General features: G+C 42.9%; 1 protein-coding gene across 5 annotated transcripts in view; it reads right to left on the bottom strand.

Moving 5' to 3' along the window:
* Positions 1-17,673, bottom strand: part of SMARCA2 (SWI/SNF related BAF chromatin remodeling complex subunit ATPase 2) — a 152,066-nt gene that overhangs the window by 88,315 nt on the left and 46,078 nt on the right. For all 5 annotated transcript variants that reach the window (XM_020801559.3, XM_078385052.1, XM_078385051.1 and 2 more), the window contains 3 exons: positions 14,085-14,211; positions 10,817-10,990; positions 3,246-3,419 (listed from right to left, as the gene is read on the bottom strand). In XM_020801559.3, the coding sequence (XP_020657218.3) occupies positions 3,246-3,419; positions 10,817-10,990; positions 14,085-14,211 (475 nt within the window). The remainder of the gene's footprint in view (positions 1-3,245; positions 3,420-10,816; positions 10,991-14,084; positions 14,212-17,673) is intronic.

Below are 17,673 nucleotides of genomic sequence, written 5' to 3' on the forward strand. Positions count from 1 at the left end.
GACAGGCCTTCCCTGAATAAACTACTCTCTGATACAATAGTGTCCAATAATATAACTTCTATCATATTGCCATGCTTCATGTTTTTATTTTCTTCTATGCTTTTATATTTATTGTATTATAATTTTATCCTCACTTCACTTTATGATTTTTGATTTTCAACCCTATGTATTAATGTCGCTATTTGCTATTTTGTTAGTCTGTTGGTTTTTGTTGCAAACCACCCAGAGTGGCCTTGGCTGCCAGATGGGAGGTATATAAATTAAACAAACAAACAAACAAAGCAACACAGGAGAGAAGTGCACTACACCAAGACAGAACGCCAAAGGCGGAAGGATGAAAATGACTCCTTTAAAAATATAATGAAGAAACTGAGCACAGAAAGGAGAGAGGAACAAATTCAAGTAAATGATGAACCAACAGCTTGAAAAGAGAGAGGCAGGCAAGCTGTGATCTGGAGGGAATGAAATGCAAGTGAGGAGTTAAAAATGATTTGTACAAAAATGAAAGATCTTGACGATGTGGTCCCTGCTCTTCCTTGGCAGTGGGGACATTCAACTACTGAATGCTTCATCAGGGCAAACAGAAAATCCGGGCAAGTTCATAGTAAGATTAAGGTAATGTCTTAAAAGTCAAGATGGACTGATGTCAAAATGCAAAAGAATAAACAGGAGTTACACATACTGGCCAGAATTCTGTTTGTCTTCAAATAAAATAAAGTAGGTTTGCCAGGCATAACATCCAGAAAAGTAGGACTGCACAATTCGATTGCCAGTCTATCCTGCAGTTCCCATCATGTGACTATGTAAGTGCTTTGTGAACAGGACTTCAGCCTGGGCGTGATCAGAGCTACTGCTTGCCTAATGTTAAGTTACACGAGCATAACGGCTAAATAGGATTTTACTTCTTGAATGCTATATTGTGTAATGTCACAGGAATACTCCAAAGTATTACTCTGCAGTCCAGTAACTTGAGGCACTTCGGTCACTTAAGCTCTGTAGTGTTTACGTTTCAATGATATGCTGGAAACTATGAATACAATCCCACCAAATTTGAAGCACTTTTATATCCTATTGATTCTAATGGAAGGGAACACACTTTGATGTTTCCTATCAGAATCAAGAAGATTCCAGAATGCTTACTTTTGCGGAGATTCTGCTGCTTGTCTTTGACATGTTAATCATTCTCAAAATATGACTGACATGGTAAATAATTGAAAAGTGTTAAGAGGTACCATGGTTTAAAATATTGCTGAAAGGTTAGGAGAATGATATGGTTTCTATGTTATGCATAATAACAAGTGTTCAAAAGAAATGACTGTGCTGGTAAAAGCTTTCTACTAAAAAATTATAAATCCTTGAAATGAATGAAGATACGAAAGAGCAGCTGTTGTCACTCAGAAATTATGAGTAATGGGGTCAATCTATAAAAGGGGGCAGGACAATTAAAAATGTTGGAACCACAAGGTAAAGTGAAAGTAGCATAATTAATCATGCTCAAAAGATTCAATTAACATCTTTATCACCACTTTAAGATGGATATAAAACACAAGAAAGGTTTGTACCTGCAAACTGGTGCCTTATTTTCACCATAAGGATCAAAGAAGAACCTCACTGTGGTTTGGGCTGGGCAAAGAGCAACTGTGAACTTAGAAACAGCTGCAGGCCTCTCTATGGATGGGACCACTCGTGTTACTTGTCTAGGCAATCCCATAGGAAGAGGAATGTGCTAGCATGGCTTACCTGAAGCTTACTTTGATGTCTTTCTGGATTCAAAGGGGAAAAATGTTTTTCTGGGCCTATTCACTCTTGACATGTAGTGGAACTTTATTTGCTCCTTCTACACCTATGTTGTTATTGTTCTTATTCTGTCTATTCTTGATGTTGTTCCTAGCCTGGGTATTTTTGTCAGACATGATGAAAATATTTTTGCATTTAGAGACAGGTATAAAGCCACAAGAGCAAGTAATAAAATAAAGTGACAAGTGACCCAAAATTTCAGAATTACAGTGGTGCCTCGCTTAACGAGTGCCCCGGTTAATGATGAAATTGCATAGTGATCTGGTTTTTGCGATAGCAAAAGCGATCGCATTGCGATGTTTTAAATGGGAAATCGCTTTGTGATGATGGGTAAGCTGTTTCGCTTACCGATTTTCGCATAGCGATGTTTTCCCAAAAGCTGATTGGCGGTTCCAAAATGGCCACTGGGTAAAAAACATGGCTGCCTGCTGTGTTTTGGGACGGATTCCTCGCATACCGGGCAACAAAAATGGCCACCGTATGGAGGATTTTCGCTTAAAGGTAAGTTTTTTGCCCACAGGAACGCATTGAAGGGGTTTCAATGCATTTCTATGGGCTTTTAAAAAATCGCTTAGCGATGTTTTCGGTTAGCGGCGATTTTTGCTGCATTGATTAACATCGTTAAGCGAGGCACCACTGTATACCCAAGAAGACCTATTTACTTGTCCAAATAAATGCAATGCCATATATACTGCTTATTCTCTTCAGGGAGACTTTTAAACAGTAAGTGACTCAGGAATGCTTGTTAACTAACTTACAGATTTTTAAATGTTTTTAAATTGTTTTTAAACTTGGTTATTATAGTATGTGTTTAATAATTTGTAATATGATATTTATATAGTATTTTTAAAACTGTTGTTTGTTTTATAACTTTAGTTGTGATCCGCCTTGAGTAGCCTATGAGGAGAAAGGCAGCAAACAAAACAAAACAAAACGATTTGATATACTATAATCCTTTAGCATTTAATATTAATGGGACATTCAATTTGATCACAAAAATGTAACTAGGCTGACTCAAGAAGTGATTCAAGCAACTGTCCTGTTTGTGGCAGTCATTAACCTGGATTTTTTTTGGGGGGGGGAGGTTGTGGTAGTTATATGTACCAAGGCGGCACAACCTGACCATGACAGAACACACATCATGTGCCCCCTTGCAATCTACAGCTAGAAAATATGCAGTGGACCAACACCAGAAGAAAATAAAACAAAAAGGACAATAATGCACTGAGAAGTCTTTTCCATGAAATATCTTGCCCCGAAAGCCTGAGCTTATTCCTGACTGCAGTTGTTAATTCATTTTTACTATTTCAGGCAAATTAAAAATAATAGGCTATCTCATAGTGAAGATTCTTCCTTTTAAGCTTCTCTCGCCTCACACTGTCAAAATACGGAAACTGACTTGTCTCTTCCGAAATGCCAGCCTACCAATGATCAAAAGCTGTCCTTACCATCAGTCTTCTCATTCGCTCTTTTTCAATCCTTTCTGTCTCTTTCTTCTGTTCACGCTCAGTGTTAGCATGCCAAGTAGCCACCGCTTTGGAAAGTTTCTGAATTTTCCCAGCCACTGACCGATGGTATTCTTTAAAATCTTTAGCATGTTGCAAAATGCTGTTGAGATATTCCTATAAAAGAAAATAAGTATTAACATGGGGGAGGGATCTCACAAATCACTGAGTTCAGGATCTTGACAATACTTAGGATTTGGTCAGTTTTACTGATTTTATCAACATGAGTGAGTACAAAGCACAGCCATAAGCCGATAAACAACTACTCTCATAATATCTCAGCACCAGACAGCTTGGTTAGGATTTGTTTGATGGTTTAATCTTTATACCACCAATTTGGCTAAAGGCCACTCTGGGCAGTTTACGACATGTAACGACAAAAATCAAACATTATAAGATAAAATTAACTACCTAGCAAAAACTTCAAAAGGGTTGATAGGCATTAAAACTCAAAACGATCTAAAAGCCACTGGGCTTACTAGCAATTGTTTCCTCCACATATCAGGAAATCAGGTCACTACTGAAAGTAGCAAATCACCACCAAAAGCTGCTTGCTGAATACTGTACTCACTTTGTTACATTTGACTCAGCTACTCTTTTCAATATACCTGACAAAAGTGGTCTCTGGTCTAGCTAAACTTACACTTTACCTTCCTGAACTTTTAACACTTCAGGAGAGTGATCACAAACTCCAACACAAATGTAACAAATCTTTAAAAGGAAAGAGGAAATCTCAGTATTGGACTGGGAATGGGCACTACACAACAATCTTAACACCAAACTACCAGGCGCTCACTGTGCCAACCTATGGATAGAACCATATTTCAGTGAACGGCACCCAAGACTGGGAACAGACTGATCCTTCAAGTTGCGGCCAGAATATGTTTTTGTTTTTTCCCAGAAATGGAGATCTGCAACTGCTTCTTTACCCTGGTATCAAAGACAGATGGAATTTGATCCCTCTCCCAATCACTGATTCATTAAGTAAAAAAATCTCCCTCTTGCTACTGAAAATAACTGCAGATCTCATGGGTGCAACATTCAGATGAGGTTTTGTATTGTTAGTTTCTCCTCTGGTGCCATACTGTCTTGATAAAGCATTCTGGAGAATTCAAAAGCTTGCATATTTTTGTGGCATTTCGCTGGGTTGTAATAAAGTGCAATAAACTGTAGAGTTTTGTGACACCCGTTCCCCGGGTCGTGAGGTGATGTTAGGAGTGCCGTCTCGCCCTAGAGCCTCCGTGGGCACCCAGACCGCACCCAAGCCTTTTCCACCACGGATGCTGCACCAGGCAGTGGATACCTTTGATTTAGAAAAGGGCATGAAGGGGTTAAGCATAGCGACCCAGACTCCTCTAGTCTGGGCAGGGAGGGGGAAGAAAGATCCAGAAGAGGGAGCTGTGGGGGAAGTCAGTGAGAGACAGGCGGGGAAAGAAGGCGGATGGGAATGGGTCTCAATCCAGGATCCTTGGTCGGGCAAGTGGGAACAGGTGTGTATGACCAAGCAAGAAGCTGAGGAGAGAAGGAGGAATGAGGCTCGGGTCCGTCCCTCTTACTGGGGAGAAAGAGAGACCCGTGAGTGGAGGAGAAAGCTAGCCGAAGAGAAGAAACGGGTAGAGAGGGAGAGAGAGGAAAAGACCCGATGGCATCTGGAGGAGCTGAGGAGGCTGGGATATCGCCCGGACCCTGGGAACCCCTCGGGGCAACAGCAAACTCACCCTGGGGATATGCAGGGCTCGAGGAGACGACCCCATTATTGACGATGGAGCAAGATGACTTCGATCCCGAAGAACCCTCCCAGGTTCAGGCCGGTCCATGGGCATCGAAGTCCAGTAACCCTTTTGACGAAGATTGGGGGCCCCTGTATGAACCATTACTTCAACAGGAGAAGTTTATCCCCAACCTAATTGACGTTTCTATTCCGTTACCCCAGTTAAATAAAGAAGACAAGTTGTTTTGTTCAAATGCGTCTGAGGCTTTATTTGGGAAGGGGGAGGCGAAGAATAACGGACCCTCACATACTGGCGCCCAGAACGTGGGGCCTCCCCCGCAACCCACAGACGCAGAAAAATGGATGCAACGTATAACAGAAGGGCAGGAGGTCTTGTTGAAACAACTAGCGGATCAGCAGCGGATGATAATCGAACAGTTAAAATCACCTCAGGGAAATCAGCCTTCAGAGAACATAGGGCTGAAACAACCCATAGCAACACGGCCCCCGGTTAAGTTACAGAAAATGGGTCCCCAGGATGACCCGGCAGCGTTCTTACACACGTTTGAGAGGATCGCCATCTCCGCGCATTGGCCAAAGGACCAGTGGGCACTCATACTGACCCCATACCTCACTGGGTTACCTCAAGAAATAGTAGATACCCTAGACCCAGAAGACGCGGGAGATTACGACGTGGTAAGGACGGCCATTTTGAATACCCTCAACTTAAACGAGGAGGCATACCGGAGGAAATTTCGGGGACTAAAGTTGAAGCCCGGGTTACACCCCAGGACACTAGCGCAGAAGTTGAGGGTAAACGCCACGAGATGGATACAACCCAAGGGGAAGACAGCGGAGCAGGTCTTAGAAATCGTGATTATGGAACAGTTAATATCAACGCTCAACAGCGGAGCTAGGAACTGGGTCATCAAGAACAAACCTTCCAGCCTAGAGGGCGCTGTGACGTTGCTGGAAGACTACTTAGAAGCGGAGGACACGTGGCAAATTAGAAGTGCGCCACAAGGAGAAGGAGCCAAACTGAGAGAGAAAATGGCGGACGCTAACAAACAGGCGGATTTTCGCGGAGCAGCGCCGACGGGGACCAAAAAGAACAGACCCGACCGCATTGAATACGCAAACCCAGTCGGAACGAGGGTACCAAGACCAACGGTAACAAACGACCCGTCGGCCTCCAAACAAGCGGCGACCTGGAACCTAGGGAAGGAGAAGATGACCGCTTGCTTCGGCTGCGGCCAGTTCGGCCATATCCGGAAATATTGCCCAGTGACTGAGTGTGCGTGGGCAGAGGCTTGCACCGGGATGACCAAGGTGGGTGAGGAGAATCACCCGGGTTGGGTAGTAGAAGCGAGAGTAAATGGACATCCTAAGAAGGCTTTAGTGGACACAGGATGCAGCAAAACGCTGGTAAAAGAGCTAGAGGGAGAACTTTTACCTGAGATCACTGTAATCCGGTGTATCCATGGGGATGTGAAAGAATATGCGACTACCATGGCAGAGGTCGAGGTAGATGGCCTAAAAAGGGACATGGAAGTGGGAATAGTGCCCGGTATGACCCGGGAAATGTTACTAGGGAGAGACTGGCCTGGACTGAGCAATTTGGCTAAGGAGCCCGGGGAAATAGGCTGGGCCCAGGAAGAAACGGAGGCCAGGGAGTTAGAAGTGATGAATTTGTCTAGAGACCAGATACGATGCCTCCAACAAGATGATGCGGGACTTAACAGCTGTTTGCAGCAAGCGATGACTGAAGGGACTACCCCAGAAGGGGGGCAAGGCTTTGAATTGAGGGGAGGTTTGCTGTATCGTGTAACCAAGGCTGGCAACGATGAAGAATCCCAACTGGTAATCCCAGAGGGCCTGCAGTTCTGGGTAATGCATTGGGCTCATGACTTACCGGTGGCAGGACACCTAGCCACCCAAAAGACTCTGGATAGAGTGAAACAGCGGTTCTGGTGGCCCAGGATGGCCCACGACGTAGAAGAGTTCTGTAGGTCCTGTGCCAAGTGCCAGATAACTCAACCCAAGTCGGGACCAGGGGCAGAGCCTCTGGTAGATAGGCCATTTGACAGAATCGCTTTGGATATTGTAGGTCCGCTAACCAAATCAGCAGGGGGGCATCAGTACATCCTGGTTGTCATTGATTATGCCACTCGGTACCCGGAGGCAGTGGCCCTGAGATCCACTACAGCCAAACTCTTAGCCAAAGAATTGTTAGAAATGTTCTCCCGGGTGGGTTTTCCAAAAGAGGTCTTAACGGATCAGGGCTCTAATTTTATGAGCCTGACCTTCAAGCAGATGTGGGACCTATTGGGGGTTAAGCCTTTACGAACCTCGGTATATCATCCTCAAGCCAATGGGCTAGTCGAAAGATTTAACCGGACTTTGAAGGGTATGCTCAGGAAATTATCAATGGAAAAACCCAAGATGTGGCATACCTTCCTCGCCCCGTTAATGTTTGCAGTTAGGGAGGCCCCCCAAGCTTCCACGGGTTTCTCCCCCTTTGAGTTGTTATATGGTCGAAGACCCAGGGGGATACTAGATTTAATACGAGAGAAATGGGAAGAAGGGGAAGATCGTTCCCAGGGGGCACTCCAACAGATAGTCGAGATGAGGAATAGCTTACAATTGGCGTGGGAGATGGCTAAAGAGAACCTAGGACAAACGCAGACTAAACAAAGGGGTTACTATAATAAAAAGGTTCGTCCTAGGAAATTCGAACCTCAACAAAAGGTACTAGTGCTCTTACCCACAGAGACTTCCAAGTTCTTGGCTAAGTGGCACGGGCCTTACAAAGTACTAAGGAAATTAAATGAAGTGGACTATGAAATAGAGACCCCTGATAGGAAAAAGAAAACCCAAGTGTTCCACGTAAATTTGTTAAAAGAGTGGATAGACAGAGAAGTGTTGTTTGGGACTGAGGTTGATGACGAGTTGGGCCCCGAAAGGGAAGACTTGACCTCCGGAGGAGATATAGTGATAGGAGACCTCTTGTCAGAGGAACAAAAACTACAAGCAGGGCAGTTGAAGGAAGACTTTCCCCAAGTATTCTCCCCAGTACCTGGGTGTACCCAGTTGGTGGAACACCCTATAGAAACACCCCCTGGCAATGTTGTAAGGGTTAGTGGAAGGTCTTGGCCCAGACACATAACTGGGGTAATTAAACAAGAAGTTGATGAGATGCTCAAACTGGGGGTTATAGAACCATCCAATGGGCCGTGGAGAAGCTTCCCTGTAATGGTTCCAAAACCTGATGGGTCGCTTAGGTTCTGTATTGACTTCAGAAAGGTGAATGCCATATCCCGGTTCGATGCTTACCCTATGCCCAAAGTAGGGGACTTGTTAGATAAGCTAGGAGGGGCCAAATATCTCAGTTCGATCGATTTAACAAAGGGATATTGACAGATCCCCTTGAGACCCCAAGATAAGGAGAAAACTGCTTTCTGTACCCCTAAGGGTTTATTCCAGTTCAAGAAGATGCCGTTTGGGCTCCATGGGGCAGCTGCTACGTTCCAACGATTAATGGACCGGGTGTTAGAACCCTTACAAGATTGTGCAGCCGCATATATTGACGACATTATAATTTTTAGCAGCTCCTGGGAGGAACACTTAGCCCACCTTAGGAGGGTGCTGGAAAGGCTACACGAAGCAGGTTTGACGGTTAATCCTAAGAAGTGCAAAATTGGGCTGCCCAAAGTAGATTACCTGGGTTACAAAGTCGGACAAGGAGAAATCCAACCCCAGGAAGAGAAAGTGACAAAAATATCTAAGTGGTACCAACCCAGAACAAAGAAGGAAGTCCAGCAATTTTTAGGTTTAGTAGGTTATTACCGCCAGTTTGTGCCTAACTTTGCTTCTATAGCTGCTCCACTAACTGATTTAACCAGGAAAAAAGCCCCGGTAAAAGTAATATGGGGTCCTTCCCAAAAGAAAGCATTCGAGACGTTAAAAGAAATCATCTGTGAGTTACCAGTTAGGTTTGCACCCGATTTTGATATACCCTTCACCCTTTTTACTGATGCATCAGATCGGGGTATAGGGGCAGTCTTGTCGCAGGTTAAAGACGGGGTAGAATACCCGGTGTTGTATTTGAGTCGTAAGCTGTCACCCCGAGAACAAAGATATGCTGTTATTGAGAGGGAAGCTTTAGCCATCAAGTGGGCCACACATAGTCTTAAATACTATTTGCTAGGAGCTCCCTTTGACCTGGTCACCGATCATGCCCCTTTACAGTGGTTGGAACGAATGAAAGAGACCAACCCACGCTTAACTCGGTGGTATTTAGCTCTACAACCGTTCTCTTTTCAAGTAAGATATAGAAAAGGCAAAGAGCATACTAATGTCGACTATTTTTCTCGGCAGGGTCCGTGGGCGCGCAGCGAGGAAGAGCGGACGGCACTCTTGGAGGGGGGGATGTGTGACACCCGTTCCCCGGGTCGTGAGGTGATGTTAGGAGTGCCGTCTCGCCCTAGAGCCTCCGTGGGCACCCAGACCGCACCCAAGCCTTTTCCACCACGGATGCTGCACCAGGCAGTGGATACCTTTGATTTAGAAAAGGGCATGAAGGGGTTAAGCATAGCGACCCAGACTCCTCTAGTCTGGGCAGGGAGGGGGAAGAAAGATCCAGAAGAGGGAGCTGTGGGGGAAGTCAGTGAGAGACAGGCGGGGAAAGAAGGCGGATGGGAATGGGTCTCAATCCAGGATCCTTGGTCGGGCAAGTGGGAACAGGTGTGTATGACCAAGCAAGAAGCTGAGGAGAGAAGGAGGAATGAGGCTCGGGTCCGTCCCTCTTACTGGGGAGAAAGAGAGACCCGTGAGTGGAGGAGAAAGCTAGCCGAAGAGAAGAAACGGGTAGAGAGGGAGAGAGAGGAAAAGACCCGATGGCATCTGGAGGAGCTGAGGAGGCTGGGATATCGCCCGGACCCTGGGAACCCTTCGGGGCAACAGCAAACTCACCCTGGGGATATGCAGGGCTCGAGGAGACGACCCCATTATTGACGATGGAGCAAGATGACTTCGATCCCAAAGAACCCTCCCAGGTTCAGGCCGGTCCATGGGCATCGAAGTCCAGTAACCCTTTTGACGAAGATTGGGGGCCCCTGTATGAACCGTTACTTCAACAGGAGAAGTTTATCCCCAACCTAATTGACGTTTCTATTCCGTTACCCCAGTTAAATAAAGAAGACAAGTTGTTTTGTTCAAATGCGTCTGAGGCTTTATTTGGGAAGGGGGAGGCGAAGAATAACGGACCCTCACAAGTTTGTTTTCCCTTTGTATGCAAGCATGTTTACCTTCTTGTTCTTTAAGAAATACACATCAGTTATCTCTGCCATTCAGATGCAACAAACGCTAGTCCACAGTGGCACTTACCTTTGTCTTACTATGTTTATGAGATCTGATGGTGAAAATAAGCTCACTCTCTCCACACCCCTCAAGAGGGCCTTAAATTTCTCAATGGAAAACAGTTGGGGTTCAAATGAAAATAAACTGAAAGTGATACAAAGAGGGGAAAGTATGTTCACAGGGACTAAAACTGAAAGCCAACTATCCTGGCCCTTACTGCTGAAGTCAAAAGCAAAGAAACTTAGAAACGGATAGTCAAACTACTATCAAAGCATGAATGAACATCCTTTTCCTTCTGGCTTCCCTGACCATGGTGCAAGAAACCAGGCATCAATTACCAATTTACAGACTTAACATACACGGCACAATAAGCACATATAAAGAAGAAAACAAAAGACTAAATGTAGTAGACAAACAAATCAGTTTATACTGAAATTTAATATACCTGGTGCTTCTGTCTGCGTTTTCTCTCCTGTTCTATCTTCTGTTGTTTCTCAAGTTTTTCCGTCATTCGGGCTTCCCTTAAAGTCTGGCGCTTGCTGCGCTTGTAGGCCTTGGAGTTCAGAGCAGTCTCCAAAGTTGTGTCCCGACGCATGCAGGCCACCACCTCTTGCCTTAACTGTGAACCGGAAGAGGAAAACTTTAAAAACAAGTCACAAGACTTTAATAAAGAAAACAGATTTTCACAGAGTGGTTTCGAAGACATTTTATTCTAGGTGTTCATAGAATTTCAGCTAAACATGACCAGATTTCTAAACACTGCTAAATTTCTAACACTGAATTTAGCTTATTTATTCAATAGAGGAATGTATGTACATGATAGCAGTAATCCAAAATTATTTATTGTTTGGTTTCATAGATTTTGTAGGTATATTGTACATTTGCTCTTTTGTTTGTTATGCTGCGGTTCTGTTTTGATGCTGGCATGCTGTTTTGGAAAAAGAAAGGCAAATGAAAGGAGTTTTAGAAAGAAAAGCCAGTATCTAGTAGGCTGTCAATACTGTACAGAAGACAGTATGTTGAATTTGGAAATTGAAGACCCAAGTTCAAATACTTTATCAATCACTATTCACTGAGTATTTTAAACACAGGAAAGTAATTCTTTCTCAGACTAACTTACTTTAAAAGTTTTTTTTAAAACAGTAAACAAAAGAAAATATATAATGTGCTACGAAAAGAATTAAAAGGATGAGGAGATCACCAAACACAGACATCCATGGCAAAATATGAAAAGCTGTGGTAAAAAAAAGAAGAAACTTCTGTGCACTTGCAGTGGAGTTAACAATACACTTTTCTTGACTGCACTCCCTCAAACAACATTAACAGGTGTTCCAGAGTCTTCCTTAGGGAAAGCCTTTTCAAAAGGCAAGAGAGACTGCAGTGAGAAGGGAGAAGAAAAACCCATGCTTTTTTTAAAATTCTGATCTGTAACTCCTGAGTCTTATAAAGATTTACATAAATGGGCAAAGAATGAGGATGGGGGGGGGAACTATCTGTGCCCTATGGGTATAACACTAATCCTTTAGATACACGTAAGACACTAAGAAAATAAAATGTTGTGTGTGCTTTCTGCTTTAATAAAGACTCAAGACCTATTCATGTTTCACTCATGTGAAGAGCCTTATTATAAAGGAAGATGCATAAGCCTCCAGCCTTGCCTCCAACTTTATGCATCTGTTCTGATAGGCACATGTCGAGTGCTGTCAAAGCAAGGTCCATTCTTCAATAACACATGAACAGGGTTTCACTCTCCCGTTATATGCAAACAGATTTTCATCACAGCCTAAAATGACTGTCATATGAAGACGCTAGGTTGCATCTCCATCTGCTCTCTGGACTCAGGTAACATACCTACCACTCGTAAGGAAGGATTTTGTTAGTGGGAAATGAGGGGGAAAAGGCATTTCTCCTACAAAGTACAGTATACTAAACAGGCTCACAGAAACGCGAGCATACTGCAAACATTTCTGTCTAGGAAAAAAAAACATCATTTCACTTCAGGATTCCAGACTTCAACCACCATCAGTGACCCCATTTCATTTCTATGGGGAGGCACTAGCACAAAGTACCCCTCATCAGCAAGCAAGAGAAGGGAGAATGTTTGCTATAAAGCCCCCCATTTCCCCACCCCTTCTGCCAGATACAAATAATATACAGTGGTGCCTCGCTTAACGATTGCCTCGTTTAGCGATGTTTCCACTTAATGATGGTTTTTTAAAAAAAATAATATGCATTGTTTAACGATGTTTCCTATGGGCGATTTTCGCTTAGCGAAGTTTGGGACCATGCTTCGCATAGCGAATGCGATTTTAGGTCCCCTGCTTCACTTAGCGATGTTTCTTTTTTCAATTTTAAGAGTGCCTTAAAAGGGTCAAAACGGTTGTAAATGCTTGTATTCGTTAGAGCACCTTCTAAAATGGGTGCAAACTTAATTTGGCTTTGATCGGACTTTTCGTTAATTTTTGGTGAATTTTTTTCTCCCCCATAGGAAATCATGGAAACCAAATTTTGACAGCTGTCAAAAGTTGACAGGTCCATTATTTCCTATGGGGGAGGAAAAAATGCGCCAAAAATTAACGAAAAGTCAGCAACTGTTCTAAATGCTTGGAATAGTTTCAGTACCTTCTAAAACGGGGGCAAACTTAATTTGGCTTTGATCTGAGTCTTCGTTAATTTTTGGTGAATTTTTGTCTCCCCCATAGGAAACAATGGAGCTGTCAAAAAAAATTCACCAAAAATTAATGAAAAGTCAGATCAAAGCCAAATTAAGTTTGCACCCGTTTTAGAAGGTGCTGAAACTATTCCAAGCATTTAAAACCGTTTTAACCCTTTTTTGACACACTTAAATTTGCAAAAATTGACTTCGCTAAACCATTGAAATGCATTGGAAAGGCTGCAATGCATTTCAATGGAGGAAACATTGTATCGCATAACGATGTTTCCAATGGGTTTTTTCGCTTAAAGATGGCAATCCGTTCCTATTGGAATGGATTAACCAGTTTTCAATGCATCTCTATGGGAAAACGTGTTTCGCATAACGATGTTTCCCCATAGCGATGTGTTTTTTTGAACCAATTAACATCGTTATGCAAGGCACCACTGTATCTGAACTGTGTTTCTTTAAAAATTCCACACATATGGTGCAGCATTCATACCCAGCAGCCATAACCAGAGTCCCATGGACAGAAGAGGAAAGGCAAAGTACGCTGCTTGAAACATTACTACTGCTATCAAAACACTAATGAAGACTCCTGCCTAGGAGGACTACAGCCCAGATCCATGCAGTGGAACAAACTCTTCTTCCCCATACAGAATTCCACTGCAACTGCCAACGGGGAAGGAGGGAATACAGACTGGACTCCCTCCTCCCACGATAAAGGGAGCTGAAGCACAAGCATGGGTTGAACACTAAGATGGCACCAGTCCAGGACCACAAACTGGCAATTTAGCTGTGGACTATTGCCCACCTCCCTTTTTCTCTCCATCTGCTTGCTCTTGTTCTCTGCTGCCCCTTCTGCCAAAGGTACAGAATCCATTCACACTCTACTCCATGCAGACGATGAGGAAGGTTCACTCTATGGCCTAGAGTGAGAAACCACAACTCTCCTGGCTATTCCTTTGTGGGCTAATGACTGACCTGTTCCAGGCCTCACTAAACAGAACTCAACTTATAACTAAAAATAAATATCCCTTTTTCAGTAGAATGCATTTACCTGACGCTGGAAATTCAGTAGCCTAAGAGCCTTCAGCTCCACTGTGGCTTTAGTTCGCAGATCAGGAGGCAAAGAGCCAGGTAAATTTTCTAATTCCTGAATTCTGTGAGCAATTCGAGCCTGGAGCCTAAATAAGTAATGACACAAGACAGGGAATTAAGAAAGAAAATCAGATTAATTTGTCAACTCCATTTCTATTATCTGATAGTCTCTCAACCTCTCTAGGCTCAAAAGCACAACTATTTGAAAATAAGTGCCACTGAATTTGGCGGGATTGTCTTTTCAGAAAAAACCACAGATTGGGCTAAATTATTCTTGAGCATGGACATTGGACATACTTGATGCAGGAAAAAATGTCATTATTTACATCCATAGTAACTTGAATATACAAATCATTAAAATATTACCAAACTATCTCAATACTGTATACTTTGAACCACAACTTACATGGCGATTGAATCTGAAGTTAAATAAATAAATAAATGGGGAATATTTTCTAAAAATCCTGGAAGGCAAAGAATTTCCTCATGCTGTTGTAGATATGAAGAGCATACCTAGGGCTTGGCATTAGAGAGATTTCAAAAAATAATAACAAGACTTTATTTCTAATCATTCTGTTTTCATTTCAAAGAAATGGGATGGTATTTCAGCCAGTTATACAAACCAGACTTTTCCCCTCTCCCCAGAAAGCCAGAAAGAACACATCAATGCCCATAATTGTGCTCCACTCAAACACCAATAAATTAATCCCAAAGTATGCTATTCACTGCATATCTTTTATCATGGTACAAAAAGTAAGAATTAATGTTAATAGAGTATTTGGCAGCGCTGGTAGGAAAAGCTATAAACTAAGCAAAATGTTAAGAGCTGTGGCAGTCTGGCACCAGAGAAATGGCTGAAGCATTTAACACTTCTAAAAAGCTAACTGAATTCTGCCGTTACCTATACATCTTGAGTCAAAAGGCACCCATCACTCCACTTCACATTCTAGGTTTAGAGCCCAGCCCCTGCAAAAGCCCAGAGCATCTAGGAACTGAGATGTCACAAGGCACAACAATTCTGCCATCAGAGCTGGTTGGAGCAATTGTAGCAGATCCTTCTGAGGTTGGCACAAAATGGAGGAAAATATTTATGGAGAGTGGGCAGATGATCAAGAACTTGCAAATTCTGTATGCAAACTGCTACCACTACTTCTCCCAGCTGTGACAGCAGAGGTCACTGCAAGATTGTTGGTCAATGGCAATGGGTCTAGTAGGGCAGAGCAGCCAATCAAATCTTTAGCTGATGTAAACAGTCAATGCAGCCAACAAATTTTGTTGGCTGATTTTGTTCCCTTTCTCCTCCCTTGTTATGGCACTGCATTACTGTACAATTATTTCAGTGGGGTTCCATATATTTTTTAATTCTTTCCTGGGGAGGGGGAATATGACTTCTAACACTTGTCAGTCTTGACTTCCTCCCTCCCCAACACTTCCTCGCAGGGCAAGGCTCTGCCTAAGAATAATTTATTGCACCTGTAAGGGGAAAAACAGTATGTGTCTGTGCACCTTTGTAGATGGGAACCTGCCTGCAGAGTTCTGTAACTGCAAGGCTAGCAGACTGGCTAGTGTATAAATTGACAGACAATGCTGTCCCGTGTATTGGTTACAAGCATGAAAGCAGACAACTGTGTGTTGACTGGGGGTGGACTGCTCAGGGGGGCTTTGCACTACTTGCCTTGGTAGATCAGCTTTGGCCGGCTGCATATGTGGAAGAGCATCACTGGGTGTCAAATGCTTAGTTAAACTCTTCATTAGAAACTCTACTATTGGAAAATCTTAATTCCATGTCATTTTCAGAGATATTTGAAACAGCCAATGTATTAAACCAGTATTCTCTGTTTAAAGCCAGTGTGGTTTAATGGATAGTGTATTGGATTAGGACCCAGGAGAAGATCTGAACCCCTGCTTGGCCATGGAAAGTCACTGGGGTGTGTGGCAAGAGTAAAACACTCCTTGAACATCTTACACATCTTGAAAACTCTACTGAAGTCACCACAAGTTAGAATCAACTTGATGGCACGTAAGATACAATGTATCTTACTTTCTCCTCAACTGATTACATGTATTGATAGTTTAGATTATTATTAACAGACCAGAGATGTGCCAGCAAAGAATCTAGACAATCCAGAGGCTCCGTATGAATGACAACCAAAACACTGTGCCACTATTTCTGCTATGCAGCTTTCAGGGAAAAAGAATTTGTACATAAGAGCAACTAGTTATAATACTTAAAGTGTTTTTCTATTTTGTTCCTTCTAACATTTGACACACTATACCATCTTATAATTTTACAATGGTGCCCTGCTTGACGATGACATCGCCTGACGACAATGTTTTTTGCGATCGCTATAGCGATCGCAAGACGATGTTTCCTATGGCGTTTTTTCACTTTACAATGATTAGGTCCCTGTTTCGCGAACCAATTGTTCACAACATGACGATTAAAAACAGCTGATCGGCGGTTCGCAAAATGGCTCCCTGCTGTTTTCCGGACCTATTTTCAGAAGACAGCGATCGAAAATGGCTTCCCCTATGGAGGATCTTCGCTGGATGATGAGGTATTTCCCCCACTGGAATGCATTAACCAGTTTTCAATGCATTCCAATGGGTTTCTTTTCACTTGACGACATTTCGCTTAACAGCGATTTTCCTGGAAAGGATTATTGTCGTCAAGCGGGGCACCGCTGTATATAATTTTTCTGCATTATCCACAAGAGACAGGTGCATCCCTGATGGGACTTTAAGCCACAAAAGGTTGCAGATTGTTTGATCTTTTAGTGTTATAATAAAGGCATCACTTGCTCTTGCATTTGTATTCTGTAAGGATGACACAGCTCTCTTTCTCTGTTTTGGAACGAGGAAGATATCAAAAATAGTCACCTCCCTGAATCACCAAGATGACAATGTGGGCTTCAGCTAAGGACTGCAAACTAAAGGAAACAGCTACTTCCTGCCACTAGGTAATATTATTTTGACTCCAATTGGCTCTGTCTAGTGAATAAACTAAATTTTAACCCCAATTCCCTGATGAAGGACTCTGTGTTTTTTGTACTGCCCCTGGTCAAAGAGAAATACAAAGGTTTTTTTAAGGTTATATGTGGGAAGGCATATGTATATTACCTGCTACTGCTTTTTGAAGCTGGGGTGTGATATCCAATCAACAGCTACCTGAGATGTAGTTTGAAAACCACATATCCAGTGCAGCCTGTGTTTTTTTCTAACTAACCTGTAGGAACCAAGCCTAACGCAGCCATCTGCCATGAATTTTTGGCATTCCCATTCATATAATTTTTCTGCATTGTTCACAAGACACCAGTGCATGCCTGAGGAAGTGGACTTTGACTCGTGAAAGCTCACAGATAGTTTGATTTTTTAAAATGGTCTAATAAAGTATCACCTGCTCCTGAATTTGTATCACCATGCTAACCCATAACATTACAGTTAGCATCCTTCTAACTTTAGTTAACTATCATCAGCACAGCCTGAAAAAAACATGCTTCCTATTTGTAATTCCTGTCCTTCCTTGCCTCCTTAGCGATTGAATGTGA

Source organism: Pogona vitticeps, chromosome 2, assembly GCF_051106095.1.
Source record: "Pogona vitticeps strain Pit_001003342236 chromosome 2, PviZW2.1, whole genome shotgun sequence".
Taxonomy (NCBI): domain Eukaryota; kingdom Metazoa; phylum Chordata; class Lepidosauria; order Squamata; family Agamidae; genus Pogona; species Pogona vitticeps.